Below are 18,427 nucleotides of genomic sequence, written 5' to 3' on the forward strand. Positions count from 1 at the left end.
ATTTTTTCTTTAAGATTTTTTTTTCTTCATGAAATTTCTTTAAAAACAGTTTCGGTGCGCATTGTTTTTTATATTCAAATATTTGTTCTTAAAAATAATTTTTTGTAATTTTTTCTTAACTTTTGAAAATAGTTTTCTGTGAATTTTGCATTTTTACATTTTTCTAAACAATTAAAATTTTTTCTTTAAGAAACATCTGACATGCGTAACCAAACAAGTTTTCTTGAAAATTATTTTTCCACAATTTTTTCACAATATCTTATCAAATGTTTTTCTTCAAAGAAATTAAATTTGTTTTTGGTAAAGTAACTTATACGTGTACCCACATATTTTTGGAATACAATATTTTTTCGTGAAAATAAGTTATCGTTATATTTTTTTGTTGTGCAATATATATTTTTTTAAAAGTTCTAAAATTTGTTTTTTTTTAATTTTTTTCTAATTTTTGCTTCAAACAATTAAATTTTTTTCTTGAAGAGATACCTGCATTCACACATTTTTATATCAAAAGTTCGAAATCCATTGAGCTGTGGTCCACCCAGTGTTGAGGCAAATGTTTTTAGCCTTTATTAGTGATTTTCAAAATTTTAATAAAAAGTAATGCATGCAAATTAATATATAAAATTGAAATGGAACGTGAAAAGTGGAAGTGTTTGAAATTTAAGGAAAATTTACGAAGAAAGTTTCTTTAGCAATTTTCCTGAAAATTTTAATTTTTAACATATTTTGAGGCATCCAAGAGGTTTCAAAGGCAAAAAAGCTTATTTGCAAAATGCGTTTACGAAAAACGAAGTTCCAAAAAAAATTTATTTTCCCAACTTTTCTGAAAGTATTTAGTTTTTCAAGTAAGATAAAATCTTTAAAAATTCCGCTCTTATTCTTTAACCGTGCTTTAGCTCGCTTTCCACATTTTCTTTCTCCTTTTCATCTTCACCCTCTCCTTCCAACGACTTACATACACATACAACTACAACTAAATATATACAAATACTAAATACTACTACACATTCACTATTTCCTGTAAAAAATCTTCAATATCCGTATGACTGGCGCCTCGAACAAAACTGAAATGAAGAAGGCCACACCAAAGGAAGCGACCGCATTTCCCAGGAAAATAGTCATCACGAAGAGATTATTGAGATGAACGATGCCACTCATGCGAAACGAGGTGATTAGCATTATGACCGGATGGATGAGGTAAGTGCAGTAAGTGAGGCGTGAGAGTGGCCAGAGTCCACGATAGGAAAGTATGCGATTGGCTGTGGGCGCAATGCCCCAACAGCAAGACAAGACGATCCAGATGAGGCCGACGCCAAAGGCTGTAACGAAATTAATGATTAATCAGCGCCTTCTTCTTTTGCTACTCGCTTCAATTACTCAACGGCTCAACTCACCTGTATGGCCGACGCTCACATAGAATGCTGTCGTCAGGCGACTTAGCTCGCCATTCCACACGCCAAAAATGATGAGCGCCAATAGAGACCAGCTACCCAGCCAAAGTAGATAATTTGTGCGGCTGCTTAGTGGCGGGGGCTTTTTGACTTTGTGAATAATGAGACCTGTTAGCATACCTGTGGATTGCGAAATATTTTACAGTAATAATTATAGTTCATAGCTCAAAATTTAAAGGTCAACATTTAAGAGAAAAATGTTAAGCAAGAAATGTAAAGTTAACTTCTAAAAGTATGCTTCACATACCCATAATGTAGGTGCCCACACGCTGCCATGGCTTATCGTAGAGAAAATCGAAGGACTCGAAGGGATTGGCCACTTTATGTGTGTAACGGTAATGCAGTGAAATTATGCCTGAAATGCCCCAAGAGCTGAGCAAAAACGAGCAGACGATGAGTGCAGCGGTTTTGAAATACCTAAAAGTATGCAATAGTTGTTATAAATGATTGATATTTCAATTAAAATCTGCTTTTCTTTCCATTTACCTGGTGGAAAGCACCAGCAGCAGTGAAGCCATTACGAAAAATTGCATATCATTGGCCATGTACCAGCTCCAAATCATGCAAATCTCACTGAGCGGATAGAAATTGTTGATATAAAATATGTTGCGCCACCAAAAGCGGCTACAAGTGTCGGCGGCAACGTTTGGCTGGAAGACAGAGTTGTCGAAAGTTTGACTGAAAGAGGTAAAAAGAAATTAAGAAGAGTAGAAAAAGTAAGTGCTTTAAAGTATGCAAGAGTTTTACATATTTAGAGCTAAAATACATTTTGTTGTTAATAATTAATAATATTTTCCTAAAAATAGTTATATTTTTTCAAAGCCTTAATTTGTTTGTTTCAGCATAGCGCAAAGTAAACGCTTTTTAATTATACATTATGAATATTGCATGCTTTAGGGCGCATGGTCACGAATGCATAGCAACTAGCAAGAATTTTCTGAGAATGTATGTATGTATATGGTTGGCCACAATAATTGAAATTAACGTAATTGCTTATTGGTATTGCATACCGCAAGGCGCTTAATCACAACGGTGCACAAACTTGTGGCACAAGCTTTTTCAATTGATTGCAGCAATTCAATAAATTAATTGCTGCATTTCCATCATGAGAAATACCTAAGGTGGGTGGAAGCCAGGTAAAATATGAAGAATATTTGAATTTTATTAAGCCTACTTTTAGGCTGAGGGAAAAATAGTTGGATTGCAGAGTTTATAAAATGTATGGGTCCTTGGAGCCGGTTGACCATTACTGCTAAATACTTTATCAGCATAATGTTGCATACTTTTGGGGTTAGTTGGAAATATGAAAAGTTTTGAAATTTCCTTAAGAACTAATTGGAAGTTGCATGCCTACACTAATCGTGTGCAAAACATATAGTTAAAAAGACAAACCTTTGCTATGAGAATGTTGCAAGTAAGCAGAGCATAATTTGAGGCTGATAACCTAGAAATATGTTCCAACACGCTTCTACATGATTGATTTTAAAATTTATACATATCAAGTAAAGCTAGCGGCAAACATTTTTCGTGTAGCGTACTTTTAGGATGCCAGTAAAACATTTTCTAAAACACAAAACCGCTTTTTTTATTGAAGATGGACGTCATAATTTCTGTATAAAATTTAATTTAATTAATCTTATGTAGCATACTCATAGGCTGCGATATAAAGGTAACTTGTATAAAATCACAATTTTGTTATTTTAAATCTACTACATATCAAAATCTAGAGGCAACAAGTTTTTGTGTAGCATATTTTTAGGATAGCAGTAAAAAAAATGATTTTTTTATTGAGCAGCATAAAATCACTACCTGTATTTTGATATCTTAATCTTATATATTTCAAGTAAAACTAGAGGTAAACCATTTCTGTTTAGCATACTTTTAGGATACCAGTCATAGAATTTTTCTAAAATGCGAAAAATACTTGTTTTATTGAAGATGAAAGCTACAATATGTCTATTAAATTCTATTTTAAATTAATTACATGTAGCATACTCATAGGCTGCGAAATAACGGTAACTTTTATAAGAGCACCATTTTGTCATTTTAAAACTACTACATATCAAGTAAGCCTGAAGGCAAAAAAGTTTTGTGTAACATACTTTTCGGATACCAGTCAGAAAATTTTTATAAAACGCAAAATTTTTTTTTACTGAAGATGAAAGTCATAATTTGTCTATAAAATTTAATTTAATTAATTTTATGTAGCATACTTATATGCTTCTTCTGTTGAAATGAAAGTCAAATTTGCCTATAAAATGGGAATTATGATTTCACGTAGCATACTTTCAAGCTGCCAAATATCAAAAATATACCAAACATGCAAAGAATGACGAGTTTGTTATTTTCTAATTCATTGTAAAGTATATAATATCAGAAAAAAGTCTTCGAGTCTGCAGCTTATTTTTAGAAAATAAAGGATACAAAGGAGGCAAAACAATGTTTTTTAAAAAATATGGCTTAAATATTTCAAAATAAAAGTGGCGAGCTTTGCCCACATTTCGAAGCATACTTTTGTTGTAATAAACATTAATATTATTAAAATTTTATTTATTCTTGCAAACAGAATGTAAAAAATTGAAAAGTGAAGCAATATTTGGCCGCACAATACACGTCAAAGGCATTCTTCTTCACACTAAAACTCTCACCTACTCACCGCAATGCAAAATCGTTGAAGAATATCACAAACAAGTACGCTGGCGTCAGGCGTATGTAGCGATAAATCAATAGAAATCCAGTGTCTTTCATGCTGCGACGCAGAAATTGTCCTGTATCGTCGGGGTACTTTTTATCCTGTTTGAGAAAGATTAGTGTCACAAGAAAGCCGCTGATGAAGAAAAACGTATCCACCGAAAAGGTGGCATTGCCAATGAACTGATACCAAATGGAGCGCTCGACAATATTGCGCTGGAACTGAGGAAAATGAAAGTTACAAAAAAAAGGAAAAAATTGAGAAATTTAAAAGAAATATAAAATAAAATATAAAATATAAGTAATGCTTGAAAGGGCATGAAGAAAGGTGAAAGTAGTGTAGGTAAGTCAGCAAATCCTAAAAAGTGTGTGCGGCTCTCAAGTCACATTTGCCGTCTTAGGAGGATGCGACGTATGAAAGGTGAGCGCGGCAGCTGCAAATGAGTAGTAAAGTGTGTTGGAGAAATGAAAGAAAGTTGTGTGTGTATGCGTATGTAACGTGTAAGTGTGTTTGTTAGCATGAGTTGTGTTGTTAATGTAATATTTTAAGTGCTTGAAACGAGAATATTTACTCGATTTTCACCGATGGTAAACATTTGCAAATACGTATGCACCATTATCGTCCACAGCACGGAGAAGACACGCAAGCCGTGCACACAGGAAGTTTGTTGCTGGAAAAAGGAAAATGTGATAAAAAATAATAAAAATTTAATGTACAACAGATAAGTAATGGAGTAACTGCGCTATGTGGGAAGCTCAAGTCGATAAGCAAATTCATGGGCGAGCTAATGAAGCCTCACCCTAATGGCTTCACAGTTCATAAGTATGGTAAATTTCTTAGCCATCAGCATTTTTTTCATGTTAACTATATATTTTCGTTTTATCTTTTTCAATATCTACACAATTGATTTTTCAGCTCTTAGGAGCGTTGTTTCTAGGCAACCATTTTACTAGGCAACTTTACTTGCTTTTGCGGCAGTAGATATAGAAGCGGAAAAAGTATTGTATATTAAGAGGAATATTTGCAATAAAATGCCCCTCCTTGAAAAAATTTCTTTAATGAATATTTAGTATACTTTTTTTCAAGACTCTAGGAGATCTTCTGCAAGCTAGAAATTACTTTGGTACCAAATTCCTTTACAATATAAAAGTCGCACGAAATGTATTTATATTTGAATTGCCTTACTTGCTTGCATGTAAGTAATGTAAATGCATGGATGTTGCATTTTTACGAAAATTTCCCATCTGTAAAAAATTTCCCTTAATAAATATTTGGCTAAAGTAGCTCATTTAATCTTTAATGGATCGACTATTTCATAACATAAAAATAATCTGTAAAATTAGCGCTTTACAAAAAAATTTTCAGGGAGGGAAATTTTTGAAACTCTTCTTGTACTAGTTTAAAAATTTTATAATAGCTTCGGGAGAAACTGTACACATAAAGAGTGGCTTTAAGCAAAACATCCATCCAGGGAAATTTTCTCGAAATTGCCTTTTCGTGAAGGAAATTTCTGCATAGTAAATTTTAATCAACATATGGAAAGCAAAATGATTGAGATAAACTTCCAATGCGTTTTTTCTAAAATTTCCCTTATTTAAAAATTTTCGACAATAAGTATTTAACAATATTTGGCTAAACTAAACAATTTAATCTCTCAGGAATCATAATATAAAAAATTACTATCTAAAGTAGGGCTTACCAAAAAAATGTTCATTGACGGAAATTTTTAAAACTCATTTCATACTATTATACTTTCAAAAACCTTTAATAGTTCTGGGGGTAACTGTAGACGTAAGTAATGACGTATCCCTCCAGGGAAATTTTCTCGAAATTGCCTTTTAGTGAAGGAAATTTCTGCATAGGAAATTTTAATCAACATACCCAGAGTAAAATGAGTGAAATAACCTTCCAATGCGTTTTTGAAAAAAATTCCCTAAACATTTTCCACAACATATATGTAGGAATATTTGGCTAAAGTAATTAATTTATTCTCTCAGGAATCAACTTCTTTATAATATAAAAATAATCTATAAAGCCCCCAAAAAAATTCCATCGAGGGAAATTTTTAAAACTCATTTCGTACTAGTTTGAAAGATTTATTATAACTTCGGGAGAGATTTTAACCGAAAATAATGGCTTTAAGCAAAATATCCCTCCTTAAAATTGCCTTTTCATGAAGGAAATTTCTGCTTAGAAAATGTTAATCAACAGAGAAACAAAATCAAAATGAATGAAATAACGTACCAATGCGTTTTTGCAAGGATTTCCCTAATTTAAAAACTTTCCACAACAAATATTTAGCAAGGGACTTAATTACTTGATGGAAAAATAATGCTTTTCTTGAAAAAATTTCTCCAGATAGTGGTTTTCAAAATTAACGGTTTGTGGAAAACCCGTTTATATAGGAAATTTAACTCAATGTACAAAAGCGGACAATTAAGGTAATTGTTTAATAAATGCAATATGCATTTTTCATTAAGTTTTTGGAAAACATTTATAATTTAAAAGCTTCTTTCTGAATTATTTAAAACAGATTGCCTAGCAAGTGTATATATACATAAATACTACACTTTGGCGTTATAATTTTAAAAATTATTTTGTTTTTAGAAAAATTCCTTCAAAGTCTGTGTAACTTCAAATATCATACAATCTTTTTTTTGTACTTTCTCAACACTTTTCTTCAATTATTTTACTTAAATTTATTAATATTACCTTTGAATTTCGTAAAATTTGTTTTCTTCCCACATATCTCCTGTTAAACATATAAGCAAGAACAAATATTTTGCGGAAAGTATATCTATAAAATGGTTTAGAAATATATTGAGTTATTGAGAAATTTCCCTAATGGGAAATTTAAAAAAATGCCTTATATTTATGTAAGAAAGTTATAAAATAACTTTGTAATGGCCTTGTAAAGAAAATTCATGTGTCAAGAAAATTTCCCACAACGAGAAATTTAAAATTTTATTTATTATTATTTGAGATAAACTAACTAAAATTAGTTCCGAGTTTCGTAAGATGAATTTTCATTGTGAAATTTGTTTTTTTTTCACACATTTCATGTTAACTTATAAGCAAGTATAAATATTTTTCGCAAAGTATTTCTGTAGTAATGGCTTAGAAAAATATTGAGTGGAAAATTCCCCTAATGGGAAATTTTTTAAAATTTCTTATACTTATGTAAGAATGTTATAAAACAACTTTTGTAGTGATTTTTTAGAAAAATTTCATGTGTTAACAAAATTTCTCACTATGGGAAATTTTTGGAAAATTTTATTGTAGGTAGTATGCGGTAAGTTTTTAAGAAAATATAGTTGGATGCTATTAATGACGATAGAAATTGTGTGTAAATTATCAATTTATGTGAACATATTTACGTAGACACTGTCCAAATTCAGTTTCAAGTATTCATATTGGTATTAAGCAGCAGGACTCATATCATAACAGCATTTCTAGTCCGAAAATTTGTAAATTTTATTCATAGTTTTAACTCCCACTCAACTCTCAACCCTTTTTATTTGATTTCCGCTGTAAGCTAAGTCAATAAAAGCTATGCCCCTTACTAGCTTGGAGCACATCTCACTTTTGTCTACTCTTCCACAATTTGCATTTCAAAGTTTTGTAAACTTCACAGGACATGAAATGTGAAATAGAAAAACTCACATACCTCTTTGTTCTCTGTCATGTTGAGTATGGTACCGGCATTCGTTTGAAATGCAAAACAGAGTAAAAACTGTTCATGCAAACCTGCAAAGCATAATCAAAATGTTTTGATTGCAAACTTTATCTTCATTCAAAATTCTTCGCATACACACCCAATTGCTTCTTCGCCTCATATGTGCTCGTTGCGCCCGCACTACTGCCCGTTTCCAGTCGATAATCGGAAATATGTGACTTTTCGATATCCGTCGCAGACAATTCGCCATGTATGCGGCGCGCGCTACTGTTGCTGCTACTAGTGCTTCCGCCGCCATTTGAAGTTGCTGTTGCGCCATTGCTATGCCGATTGGCATGGCCAGCATAGTTCGCACTGTTGCCGTTGTTCACCGTTTTATTGGCATTCATATCCGCCTCAATGTCAAGCACATTGTTGTTCTCGTTCAATGTGCTCATTTGGTACAGCTCGAAGGCTGGTGACGCCGTCGTTGATTTAACACTACCGCGGTTGGCATTGTTGGTGTAGGTGCCAGCAACACCGACATCAACCGTAACAATACCACCTGCGGCTGCGGCAGCCATGACAGCATCAATTTTCGCACTAATAGCTGGTATGTGCGGTGAGGTGAGATGTAGTTGATTTAATTTGGCCTGATACCAGGTGGCGGTGATGACGAGCAACAAAAGTGTGAACAGGAAACTTCTGAAAAATATTGCAAGCAGGGAATTTTTAGTTGAAATTTTTGCTTTTTATTCTTGGTTTGAGTGCAGTGAATATTTGGTAATATTGCAATTTTATGTAGAACTTACAGAAATATTTGGAATTTCAGCTCACGCCAATAGCTAAAAGTACCAGGTACTACACGCACATGCAACACTTTTATTATCGTGAGATTGCTGCTACTACCGCTGTTGTTGTTGTTGTTGCTGTTACTGTGACTGAGGCTTTGGTTAAGCTGCGAATGGGTAGTGGACGCGGCATTCAGTGTGACCAGCATCTGAGCATGTGGATCTAGCGAGAGGATGGCATGCACATCGTGTGCATTGCAAGTGCGTGGTAGGCATTCGCCCAATTGAAGGTCGATGTTCTAGAGGAGAAGAGGGTGAAAGTGAGAAAGAGGGAGATAGAGAGTGAACAAATTATGGGAATATCGATAAGGTAGAGCCAATTATTAGGGTCATTCTATCATTCATCCAGTCATTTCAAATCTTTCAAAAGGTTACCAACCCACTAAGACTGCGATTTAATCCAATGAAAAACTGATACATTTTTTTCATATAAGCCTATGCTCCTTGCCTTCCTCTATCCTCTTAGTCTTGCTACTTAGCACTCATAAAAAACAGCGATAAAAGAGATATTGTGGGTCAGGGACTCGTCATTTTAAAACAACGGACCCCTCTCTACTCTGACAGTCAAGCTGCCATAAAATTTCTAAAGTGCAATAATATTTCTTCCAAAGTAGCCATTGAATGAGAATTAGTCTTAATGAGCTGGTTCAGCGTTACACTACGAACATTGTCTTGGTCCCTGGGCACAGAGACGCTGCTGCAAATTATATCGTAGACGAGCCGTCAAGGAAGAGAACTTTTCTTAAATCAGTCAACTCTGCTCAGTATGTGGCTATCCCAATATTTCCAAACAAGCTCTGAATCAGGTCAGCAACAGCCACGAAGCCTACTTGTCAGGTAACTCGATAGGTCAAGCATTACGATCCCGAAAAGAAGTGCTTGGAAAATCTCAAGTCTCCAACGTTGATGAGACCCTCAAACATTATAACTAAGATAATCGCTCTTGAGATCCCGAAACCCCGTTATATTGGGCTTTTCAAGTTTGGGTTGAGTTGAAAGTTAAAGAAAGTCTTGCACCGGAACTTATTCTGAGATCCCAAAAATAAATGAAAAATACCCCAAAATTCCGGTGTCAACAATTAGGCTTAATTTTGGCGTTCTTAATATAAACACAAGGAACAAAGAAATGTCTTGTTTTGCCACAAAGAAGGCAAAGATGCTAATATTAGTTGGAGAGAGTACCCGTTTCTTTTTGTTTGGATACGAGGACAAAAATTCTTATGAGCTCATTTGCATAAAGAAAGGATGATCACTTGGCAGTACTGGAGTGAATTCTTGGATCTATTCCAAAGCGATAATGGGTGTAGTATAAGTGAACATTTTGTTGGACCACAATAATGGGAAATTTTTAAAAATGCCCTATATTTATGCAAGAAAGTTATAAAAAAATATTTGTAGTGGCCTTGTACAAAAAATTCATGTGTTAAGAAAATTTCCCACGATGGGAAATTTTTAGAAAGTTTACAATTTTATTCAATATTATTTAACATAAACTTACTAAAATTAGCTCCGAGTTTCGTAAGATGGTTCAATGGTCCATTGTGAAATTTGTTTTTTCACACATTTCCTCTTAAACCTATGAGCAAGTATAAATATTTTTTGCAAAGTATTTCTATAGTAATGGCTTAGAAAAATATTGAGGTTTTGGAAAATTTCCCTAATGGGAAATTTAAAAAAATGTCTTATATTTATTTCAGAATGTTATAAAACAACTCTTGTAGTGGCCTTTTAGAAAAATTTGATGTGTTGAAAAAATTTCCCACTATGGGAAATTTCTGGAAAATTTAATGTTTTATTGTAGGTAGAATGCGGTAAATTTTGAAGAGAATATAGTTGGATGCTATTCATGACGATAGAAAAAAATAGAAATTGTGAGTAAATTATCAATTTATGTGAACGAATTTAGTGAATATTTTGTTGGATCGCAATAGGGTCGCTAAAGAGTACATTCAGCCTGATTAACTCCTACCAACTTCTGTCAACTGACTTTCACCAAACATGGACACATATGGACACGCTCAGCAATTCATTTCAGAAGCTTTGAAAAGCACACTTTTTAATACTGACTTGCTTACTTTCCGTTCAACTAACGGCATCAAATTCAAACTCTACCCACGTACTCACCAATTGTTGTGGCATCCAAAGACGGAGCCCGACTACAGCTGCATAAAATTCAAATTCGAAATGTTTACGCACTTCCGGATTCAATTGGCGATTTAGTTCGTAGCAAAAAATCTTTTGACCCAGCCATTTGTCATTGCCGAAAAATAATTGTCCGCGATAACGACCGGATGCATCGTAAGCTGTAAAAAAGCAGTTTAAATAAAAAAGTAATTAAATGGAAAAAATCATAAAAAGTAAAGAAAATGAAATGAAAAAATCGAAGGACTTTAAAATTGTAAATATTCAAGCAGAGAATAAAAAGCAATGCAGGAAAAAGGGTTGTGGGAGAAACTGAACAAAAAAAAAATTACAAAAAATATTTCAGTCAGTTTAAAAAGTTATGATACTCGCGTCTCTTCTTCTCTACTTGTATTTTCTTCTCGCCTTTAGCGTACTTTTATCGCTCAATTTTGCGCGCTTGCTAATGAAATTCACACACCTGATGCTTGGTGAAGTAGAAGCCCTAGCGGCGGCAACAAAGTAAGGTTGCTGGAATTTCCGATTTCACACTGCCAAGTGCGGTTTTATTACCAGCAGCGTACACACGAGTGTTGTGGGTGAAATGGACTAGAGTTAATTTTGGTGTTGTTGCCATTGTAAAACGCTAAATTGATTGTTAAATTGTAAGCGCTAGCGGACGTAGGTTGATGGTTGGCAGAGAATTTTGGTGGAAGCTGAGAGAAGACGGACTGAGTGTGAAAGTGAAGGTGCATTTGGTTGCGTTTCGTAAAGGTTTTACATTTTTTTCGAGTAGCTCAATGTGAGCTTTAAATAATTCAATTCTGAAGTTTTGACCTTTCAGTTGTTTGGACTATGAAAAATAGTCATAGGAGTAGTAAATTTTTTTTTTCTTTTTTTTAGTTTTATTTATTGTTTATTCCTTAAAAGTGATATTATTGCCCTCAGAGTACTCCCCATCAGCAGCAACGCACTTATTCTTGCGTTTGATTCAGCTCTCGAAACCACGAGTTGTTTTCCCACAAATCCTTTCTTTTTTTTGGCGAATTGCTTCACATAAACGTCTCATAACCCCGAATAATAGTTCTTATTAACTGTCTAATTTTCTGACAAAAATCGTAATCCATAAAATCTGAGAGAATCGCTTCCCTTTTTAACTGAAAACGACGAGTTTTGTTTTTGGGCTGGATTCATTCGGAGCTCTCCACTCACTCACCTGATGCCTTAATTGCGTCTCATACATAAAAACCCATGTCTCGTCTCCGACGTTGATGCGTTTGATGAATGTTGGGTCGGATTCAGCCTTGGAAATCATGTCTTTGGTGCATCCACGCAAACCCTTTTTTGAATGGAATTCAGATTCTTTGGGACCAACTTTGCGGCAATCCAATCATTAACTCATTAATGAAATCTTTGAAGGTCCTGAACGAATCCATAAGCAATGTTGAAGACCTTTGCCAACTCTCTGATGGTTAAGTTTCGTTTTTTGGTAAAATTTTCGTTCAATTTATTGATGTTTTCACCAGTTTTCGGTGTCGACGGCCCTCCACTGCTCACGATCACTTTAGAAGCGTTCATGTCACTCGTAAGCGGCTGTTTTCTTTAGAGTATCAATACCGAAACAGTTTCATAATATTTCTACGATTTTCCCATCATTTAATCCATTTTTAGTGCAAAATTTAATACAAACTCGTTATTGCAAATTCAAGTCCATTTTTGAACCTATAAAAATACGTGCAGGGTAGATTTACTCAAGACGGCGTAACTTTTACAAACACATATCAGGAAATGGCTATAAAATTTTGTTAGGAATGTTAATCGCAGATGTGGCAAGCCAACTAAGAAAAAACAGAACTCAAATCAGTTGACTTAGAGCGTCACCTAGCGGTTAGTCCGGGAACTTTTTGATCAGGTGTTACATATCTTTATCAATTCCTCTGGAAATGCTGAACATTTTGCTGTGTTCTATGCCTAAAGATTGCATTTACCAGCTAGAAAATTACATTTACATGAAAATTAAAATTAAATCACTTATTCAATGAAATCGCTTTGGAAATGTTGGTAGGTCGTTGTACTCAAAATTAGATTTACATAATTTCCAACGATTTTATAACTATAAAACTCAAATTTAGGAGTCCTCTTCCAGCGCCTGACGGAGTTCTGCTGGTTGGTGAAACTCAAAATCGCATAAAAGCATTTTGTTGTTGCTGTCACATTAATGCCTCATAACATTTATCATTTGTCAAAGCCGCTTGAATGCATTCTTTTACAATTCGTTATATTGTCCTTTTTTTGCTGACCCTCACTACAACACTCGCAACATCCATAAAGAAAAAAAACAGAACCACCCACTTTGTGAACTCACCCACTCTAAATCAGTATTGACAAATGAATTTCCAGTCAATCGAATTGAAAATTCGTGCATTGCATGCTGGTAATTATTCACGAGTGAATACATAAATCAACAACAACAAAAAATTACAAAAAATAATTTATTTAGAAGGTGGCACATGACCTGCACTGCATGGAAGTAGAGAGTATTCGTGCTTATGACAGCGCATAGGTCAGCGCCTGCATAGTGGACAGCTGGCGCCAGTTTGATTTTCAATCAAGCTAAGTAGGCAAGGCAAATAAACAGTGAGCGTATTTTGAAAAATAAATGGCAAGCCATGATTTACGCGTATGAAAAGCGATTTTCAAAATAGGGAGCAATGCGTGTGGCCCACATTTTACCATGTAATTTGCAAATTGAGCGATGCTAATCATTGGCACATGATTGATGGGCATTTAATGATTGGCCCGTTCGAAGGCTAAAGCCATCTAATGCTATGAATATACGAGGGAAGCTCACAAAAGTCGAGGAATGGTAAGGTTGAGGTTCTTTTTTGATTAGAAATCGGTTTATCACCGTTATCAGTTTCTCACTAAGCAAGGGAAAGCACTCTCGCCCAAGAAAAGCAATGACTCTTAAGCATCATATTTTATTCAAGCAAGATAGGGAGTCAGTTGAAAGTCGAAAAATTTTTTGAAAAACCGAACATGGGTCAATTTGAAAAAGAAGAGAAACAGAGAAATATTTAAAGTGACATGTCGGACACTTTCCATGGTCATTTTGGGGTTGCCTAAGGCCAGCGCAAGTTGGGTGCCGAGAATGCTCACATCACTCAGAAGCAACACGGCGTCAAGTATTCATGTGGGGTTTTTAGTCTGTGTAGCGAGAACAGGTATGAATTTATGAACCAGAATGTAACTGGAGACGAAACTTGAGTTCAACAGCAACTTAAGTGACAGTAGAGTACTCACACCACTTCAGCACCAATTGGGTGAGTTTTTGAGTCTATGTAACTAAGACGAGCATGAATTTATGTCCGAGAATCTTACTGAAGAACCTAAGTTTCATCTCCAGGAACTTGTGCGACAGCAGAAGTCTATAAATAGTACAAAAATGTTTCAGCACCGCCCAAAAAGTTAAAGGTATCACAAAAGGCTGCAAAAAGGAAGCTAAAATTTATTTGTCATTCAGTTGACATTTTATTGATCGATTATAAAGAGGAAAAGTGTCAACATTATGAGCGAATACTAAGCTGTACTTTTGGAGAAATTAAAGTATGCCATTTGAGGAACAACCCGGGGAAGAATGAAAAAATAAATTCGAAGTTAACAGCAATGCGTTTTTTCATAGGAGTTAGGTTCCCGGTCTCTCGGTCTCTCTATCCCTATAGGAAGATCTATTGTGAAGATCTGTACAAAAGAAATATGGGACGTATATCCACTTGATCAAAAAGTTTCCGAAACAACCGCCAGGTCACGCTCTAAGCCAACTGATGTGAGTTCAATTTTTCTTTTGTTAGGTTTGCACATCTGGGCTACCAAAATTTTATCGACAATGACATTTATAAAAGTTACGACGTACTGAGAAAATCTACCTCTGGACGTCTTTTCGATTTTTTACAGTTTTGAAAACGAGTTATATTATATTAGTATTAAATTTTGCGTTAAAAATGGATTCAATGGTGTAAAAACCTTAGAAATATTGGGAAACTGTCTCGGTATTTTGGTAATGATACTCTAAAGAAAACAGCCGTTTAGTAGTGCCATGAACGCTTCCGAAGACATCGTGAGCACATCGTGAATAACGAACGGCCGTCGACATTAAAAACTGATGAAAACATCAATAAAGTGAAAGGAAAGTTGATTAATAAATTCAAATTAACCGTCAGAGAGCTGGCAGAGAACGTGAACATTGTTTATTGAGCCGTTCCGTTTATTGTAGTTAATAATTTGGTCCCAAATGACTTGAATTTCATGTAAAAAAAGGACCGAGTTATATCGCCAAAGACACGATTTCTGAATCTGACGAAGCTGGCCATCATTCATCAAACGCATCATTACTGGAGAGGAGAAATGGGTTTATGATTACGATAGGCAATCCAACATCAGGCGAGTGAGTGGAGAGCTCCGAATGCACGAATAAACCAAAAAAACCAGGCAAAGAAAGTACTATTATTTGGGCGTTACGAGGCGCTTACGTGAAGCAAATCGCCAAAAAAAAAAGGATTTGTGAAATAACGACTCGTGGATTTTGACCAAGAACGAAACGGTTATCATTCAACAGACGTCGAATTCACCTGATATGGCTACCTGTGATCTTCTGTTTTTCTGTTTTCGAGCGTAATCTGCGTGCGTACAATCTGAAAGTTTTCTCTTGTTCTTCCTTTCATCCAAAATACTCCGTAACGTTTCTAAATAGTTTTCCGTCCATTGCGGCATTGCTAAACTTATCTATATCTATGACCGTGTCTATTTGCTTTCTAATGTAATAATCCTTTGACTGCATTTCTCTAGGTCACTTGATTTGTACTTCAAGATTAAGACGCAAGCCACAAATTAGAGGAAGTGCTCAGCAAAACATCTTGAAAAGGATATTAGCATCATCCTGGCACTAGAGCCCGGGGTGGACCATTGCATCCTCTACAATACACTTCCATTCTTATCGACAGTCCACTTTCGCTCTATGTTGTGAGATTTTAATCTTTCGTATGTCGTCTTCAGGTCCCAAAAAGGGAAGTGATGCTACAACATGATGCCTCCCACCTATCACTTTCAATCTCCTCTGACTGCAGACTGAGTACCTCTCAAAGAGAGAATCTTCAGTGGAAAGGAAGTGGACAAGTTTCGAAAAATTTCATTTACTTAGAAGCTCGTAACGCAGAGAAGTTTTGGGGCTTCCCTACGATAGGATCTGCTAAAGTTGTCGGCTGAACGATAGCGAGGCAACTAATCAGCATTTCCTGTGCGAATGTCCTGAATTTGCATCCATAAGACATAGGATGCTTGAGAAGTTTATTGGAATTGCAGAATTATCGGGATTTATATCAGGTGAGCTAAGTAAATTTATGAAGATTGGGATCACTAATAAGACTGTGGTAAAATGTTAGTATTATCTATGAGAAGTGCAACCAAAACTTATCTTCGCGCCCCAGTTGACTGAAGCGCTTCAGAAAACCGAACGGAGATCGATGCAGTGCGTTTTGTATACAACAACTTCCAGCGTAATTGAAAAATTGGGTTTTCGGGAATTAAGCAAAGTTCTAATAGTTTAACGAAAAAGTTCCTCCAATTTTTTGAATCAACTCACCTCTTTGCGCCCAATTGAAATTCCCATGTAATCCCGTCAAATACGCCTGCATTTCCAGCCCGCATGCGGTCGTCACTTTGGTACGTATTTCCGAGGCTTGCCAATAGAAGTGATCATACAAATTTGTAATAATTTGAAAGAAATTTGCAGTCTGCAAACTAGCCGCCGTGGCATTCACTTCGTCCACAATCGTATCCGCACCGAAATAATGACTTATACTATTAAAATTATTTCCAGCTGCCTTCGGCGTTTCCTCTTCCTGCTTCAACAGCTCACGTCCCTTCTTCAGAGTTTTATTTTTATGCACTTTAAAAATATGTGGACTTATAGTAGCTACTACATTTGGTGTGGTGACAATGGGTGCCGCTGTTGTGCTCGTTGTGGACGTTGTGGTCGTTACGGTCGGTGTGGGCGCTGCATTAGTCGTTTTTAAGCTACTCTCGGTGGTGGTGTACACATTCACGGTTAGATCTGTCGTACCGAAACCTTCCAGTGCTACATCGCCCTCGATGCCCACATAGGGCACACGCTCAATGTAGCTGAGTCCCGCGTCATCGGCATTGCGCAGCAAATGTTTCTCCTCAGCGCTCAAATCACCTTTCTTCACCGTCTCATGCTCTAAATCCTCTAAGTCGCTCAGATTGAAATCGAATGTGACGGGATGTAGTTCGTATTCTTTAAGTAGACGCGGCTTCTCGTACTCGGGAAAGATTGTTTTGTCAAGCAGCGTATAGGGTTTCTTTTTGAGCGGTTTCACTGGCAGCACTTCGTGTGTGTTCAAGACGAGTGGACGATCTGTGTGCGTGGGGATCTCATGCACCTCGTGCAGTATCGTAATATTGTTGCTACTCGAGAAACGATGAGGCACAAAGTGACTAGCGGCACTGGCAGCATCTGTAGGCGCTGTTGTGTTGATAGCACTGGCATTGCTGTGGTCTGTGACTGCATGGTGGACGGATTGCGAAAGCAATAGCAGTAGCAGTAGCAGGATTAGTTGTGTGAACGGCAGCAGAATTTTCGGCATGGAAGATTTCCGATGGACTGCGGGAGTCGCGTTGAGCATTTTTATTTGGGTAAATATATGTATTTATTTTTTATTTCTTTTTAATTTAGTTTGATTTTACGTTAACGTAATTTTCTGGTCATTGCACTGTTATTTGAAGTACTTTTTTGTTGTTGCACTTTTGGTACTTGGTAGTTTGAGTTCACACATTTTCATTTACTTTTACTAACTGCATTCATGTAAGTTTTTTCGTTGGAGTTGTATTAGTTATTATTTAATTTAGTTCGAGCTAAAATTTTGTTAAAGATGGCTAAAATTATGCACTGAAACTCTTAGAAAATTTTAAGGTTGCAAATTACTTAATGCTTCATGCTTAACTCTTAATGAATTCGATAGCTTATCGAAAAATGTGAGAAAGAGATTTTTTATTTTATATTATTTCATAATGGGAAGATAAAACATTACATGAGACTGGTAACCCAGGTTAATATTTCCGAGTTAAAGGAATGGAGATAAATGCTACTGCGACAACTTCAGAGTTGTAGCCCTTTTAAGCTCTGCATACAAGATTTTCACTAATATTTTCCTTGAAAGAATTAATCCGGTGGCAGAGGATATTCTGGGCGAGTATCAATGTGGATTTCGACAGATCAACGACAGATCAGTGTTTCGTAATGTGCCAAATCTTCGAAATGTCTTATGAACATAGGCTTGATATCCACTTTAAAAAGCTTTCGGCAGGATAATAATCAGTTAAACTTTTTCGTTTCAAATGTCCTGAAGAGCTAAAATCCTGTTGACAAGCCACCTATCTTTTTTTTAAGACGCTTACTTTGGTGTCTCTCTACTACAAAAAAAAAGGGGGAAAAAAATGTTTTTGTATACTATTTGATGTAAATAATAGCATATTATAAAATCAAGATGATCGTATTTTATTAAAAAAAAAAAATCCTAAAAAATATCTATAAAAAATGAGTATTTGACCAGACTACGTCCTTAAAGTAATGATACAAGGA

The 18,427-nt window shown here is 35.4% G+C and overlaps 1 protein-coding gene across 1 annotated transcript; it reads right to left on the bottom strand.

Moving 5' to 3' along the window:
- Nucleotides 1-311: 311 nt before the first annotated feature.
- On the bottom strand, nucleotides 312-17,708 carry LOC128858913 (uncharacterized). The gene is made up of 11 exons (XM_054095490.1): nucleotides 16,409-17,708; nucleotides 10,774-10,952; nucleotides 8,611-8,888; nucleotides 7,959-8,503; nucleotides 7,811-7,890; nucleotides 4,715-4,813; nucleotides 4,108-4,364; nucleotides 1,938-2,129; nucleotides 1,699-1,868; nucleotides 1,395-1,571; nucleotides 312-1,319 (listed from the first exon to the last, which is right to left on the bottom strand). Exons 1-11 carry the CDS (start codon nucleotides 17,469-17,471, stop codon nucleotides 1,012-1,014), a joined length of 3,348 nt encoding a protein of 1,115 aa, XP_053951465.1. The 5' UTR covers nucleotides 17,472-17,708; the 3' UTR covers nucleotides 312-1,011.
- Between the last annotated feature and the right edge of the window lie 719 nt (nucleotides 17,709-18,427).

Source organism: Anastrepha ludens, chromosome 3 (genome assembly GCF_028408465.1).
Source record: "Anastrepha ludens isolate Willacy chromosome 3, idAnaLude1.1, whole genome shotgun sequence".
In the NCBI taxonomy this organism is placed as follows: Eukaryota; Metazoa; Arthropoda; class Insecta; order Diptera; family Tephritidae; genus Anastrepha; species Anastrepha ludens.